Source organism: Triticum aestivum, chromosome 7A (genome assembly GCF_018294505.1).
Source record: "Triticum aestivum cultivar Chinese Spring chromosome 7A, IWGSC CS RefSeq v2.1, whole genome shotgun sequence".
Taxonomy (NCBI): Eukaryota; Viridiplantae; Streptophyta; class Magnoliopsida; order Poales; family Poaceae; genus Triticum; species Triticum aestivum.
In genome coordinates this window covers 443,956,376-443,958,955 of record NC_057812.1, presented here as the reverse complement: position 1 = coordinate 443,958,955, position 2,580 = coordinate 443,956,376, and the positions used below count along the sequence as shown (strand labels likewise).

Genomic DNA, 2,580 nt, shown 5'->3' with positions numbered 1-2,580 from the left:
TGGGTTGGGCCGGGCTTTGGATGGGCCATGTCCTGCATGCTTATGCTTTGGCTGGCCTTGATTCACTAGGGTTTGTACTGATCCCTCAAAAAAAAAACTAGGGTTTGTACTGTAACTGTAGAAGCCTAGCCCTAGTGTTATCCATGGGCTATCTTCAACGTTCAAAACCTGAACTGCCGGCGCTGTAAAGATGAATACATCTGGCTCTTCTTCCTGTGAACAGTCAAAAAGAAGCAGGCATCCATTATTCCGTCATCATCTTTTCGCTGCACAGTAGTTTCAGGTTTTCAACTGAAGAATCAGAGCCCCAAGTGCAAAGTCGACTCAGCATGTCGATCGGTAAGCCGGCCGAAAAGAAATTTCCGAAAAGGATAAAACAAAAAGGAGAGGGGGAGAGAGAGAGAGAGAGAAAATTCCTGGACATAATGCTTTTTTGCATTCCTTTTTCTTAAGAGCACATCATAGGCTAGCACATAGCCAGCATATTTACATTTTCAGAAAGAAGCACAAACATGGCACATTTCAGAGATCCATTTTTTTTCTTTTTCTCCTTCTCTTCCATTGCCTCTTTTCCTACTGTTTCTCTTGTTTATATCAAGCTTCAAAACACACTTGATTTTAACATTTATCTGACGATGACGACGACGATGATGACGATGATACAGATTCACCAAGGGCATGCATCATTAACCAGACCCTTGGGGATAAAACCAAGAATTCCTTCTTGGTCATCTTTTCCATGAGGTGACACCGACCGCCACATTGCTGACCTGAACCAGACGCAGACAAATTCAGTAAATTACATAGATAATTTCTTTGCCATAACTAGCGATGAAAATAGAGGGTTTTGGTAGAGTGTTAGCTAGAGATGAGGCTGGTTACCAGTTTGCCCTTGTCGTTCATTGTCCTGGGATTCTCCACGAGAACTGTCTGAGGCCGGGCATGGGCATCCTGCAAGTAGCACGAACAAAGTTTAGCTAGAGAATAAAGCCGGCTGGCGCCGCCATCAACCTTTGACAATAAGATTCAGATTGTTTGGCCGATGATCGATTCCAATGGACCACTGGTACGTATGTAATTTTCAGACAGTTTGATAACACGGATGGTTCAGAGAATTTGATAACACGAATGGTCCAGAGAATTTGATAACACGAATGGTCCAGAGAATTTGAATGCTAGTCTGTGGTACGTACTCCTACGTAGCTAATCGTCTACTATTATTCTCAGGTACTTGCCTATCTGAGCAGTGGGAACTGATTCCATGACGAAGCCATGGAGCAATCTGAACCTACCATAGTGGTGATCTTTTCAAGAAATTTTGATGCAACAGGAGAGGGTGATCGCACAATGCATGGCCCCATGTAGCTTTGGACCACACAAATATCTCCCTAAACTGATTCTTTGTGCGGGAAACCGTGCCGACTAGTAGCTACAACGTTGCGTTCGAAAATATCACGTCGCATTCTAGACATGCATAGACATAGCCTCTAAGAGAAGTTTGTTTTCAAAGATCATGTCACTGATTACAGAAGGCATGGTACGATTTAGCTCTGCTTACCGGAGGAGCTGAGGAGCCCTGGGTTCTGACAGGGTTGACGTGCTGGCAGTTGGCGCACCCCACGGTGGAGGCCCCCGGCGGATACATGAGCGTTGTCCGGCACCGGCCGCATGTCAGGTGGGCGATTTGGCTCGCTGCGAATTCACAGACGAATACCAATGTCAGTTCAGTTGAATGCAACAAGCAGCTAGCTAGTTAGGTGAATGCAACTCCATTGCAGCAGCAACACCAACACAGCTGGTGCGTGTGAGTTGCAGAAATGGCAGGGTCTATATATATATATATATGTATGAGAAAGTACCTGATCTGGTGGAGTTGACCCTGTTGCACCCGGAGCAGCGTACGTTGGCGGCGCCGCGGTTGTACAGCACCAGGCTGAAGCAGCCGTTGCAGATGAGCTCCGACATGGTCGCTGTCTCCGTTTGGTAGTTGACCGACGAGGTGCACCTAGGCATGCCTGCAGATTACATCCGTCGTTGTTAACGACACACACACATACACACATTGATTCTGCTTACGTAGGAGTATATATATATGCAAATATGCAATGCATGCTCGATCAGTACAACTATATATGTAGCCATGCATGCATCAAGAAAAGAGCCGCAGAAGGCTATAGATAAATTTTGCAGAAAGAAGCACTCCTATTTTTTGTCCTGGCAGCTACATGCGTACATCATATCGATCTAGGAGGATCCACAGCATTGAGACATACCAAGCAAAGAACCCAACAAGCGGCTTGCTCCGATTGCCGAAGCGCTGAGAGAGAGGTGCGTGGGTGAGAGGGGGAGGTGGAAGAAGTACGTAGCCAAGGAGATGAGAGATGAGAGAGAGAGAGAGAGAGAGAGAGAGAGAGAGAGAGAGAGAGAGCTGGGCGAACTCCACGGTGGCAAGAAACGTCTCGGGGGCGTGCAATTTATGGGCGAGGGATGGCGGGGTGATGGATGGATTTGCTGGCTAGGATATATTCGTGGAATCCGAGAAACCGCCGGGCCGGGTCGGCGACGATGGTGGAAGGGATG

The 2,580-nt window shown here is 47.1% G+C and overlaps 1 protein-coding gene across 1 annotated transcript; it reads right to left on the bottom strand.

Moving 5' to 3' along the window:
• Window positions 1-413: 413 nt before the first annotated feature.
• On the bottom strand, window positions 414-2,436 carry LOC123151028 (protein LOL4). Its single transcript, XM_044570815.1, has 5 exons — window positions 2,274-2,436; window positions 1,860-2,015; window positions 1,559-1,692; window positions 883-951; window positions 414-770 (listed from the first exon to the last, which is right to left on the bottom strand). The coding sequence occupies exons 2-5, from the start codon at window positions 2,011-2,013 to the stop codon at window positions 729-731; spliced, it is 399 nt and encodes a 132-aa protein (XP_044426750.1). The 5' UTR covers window positions 2,014-2,015; window positions 2,274-2,436; the 3' UTR covers window positions 414-728.
• Window positions 2,437-2,580: the final 144 nt, after the last annotated feature.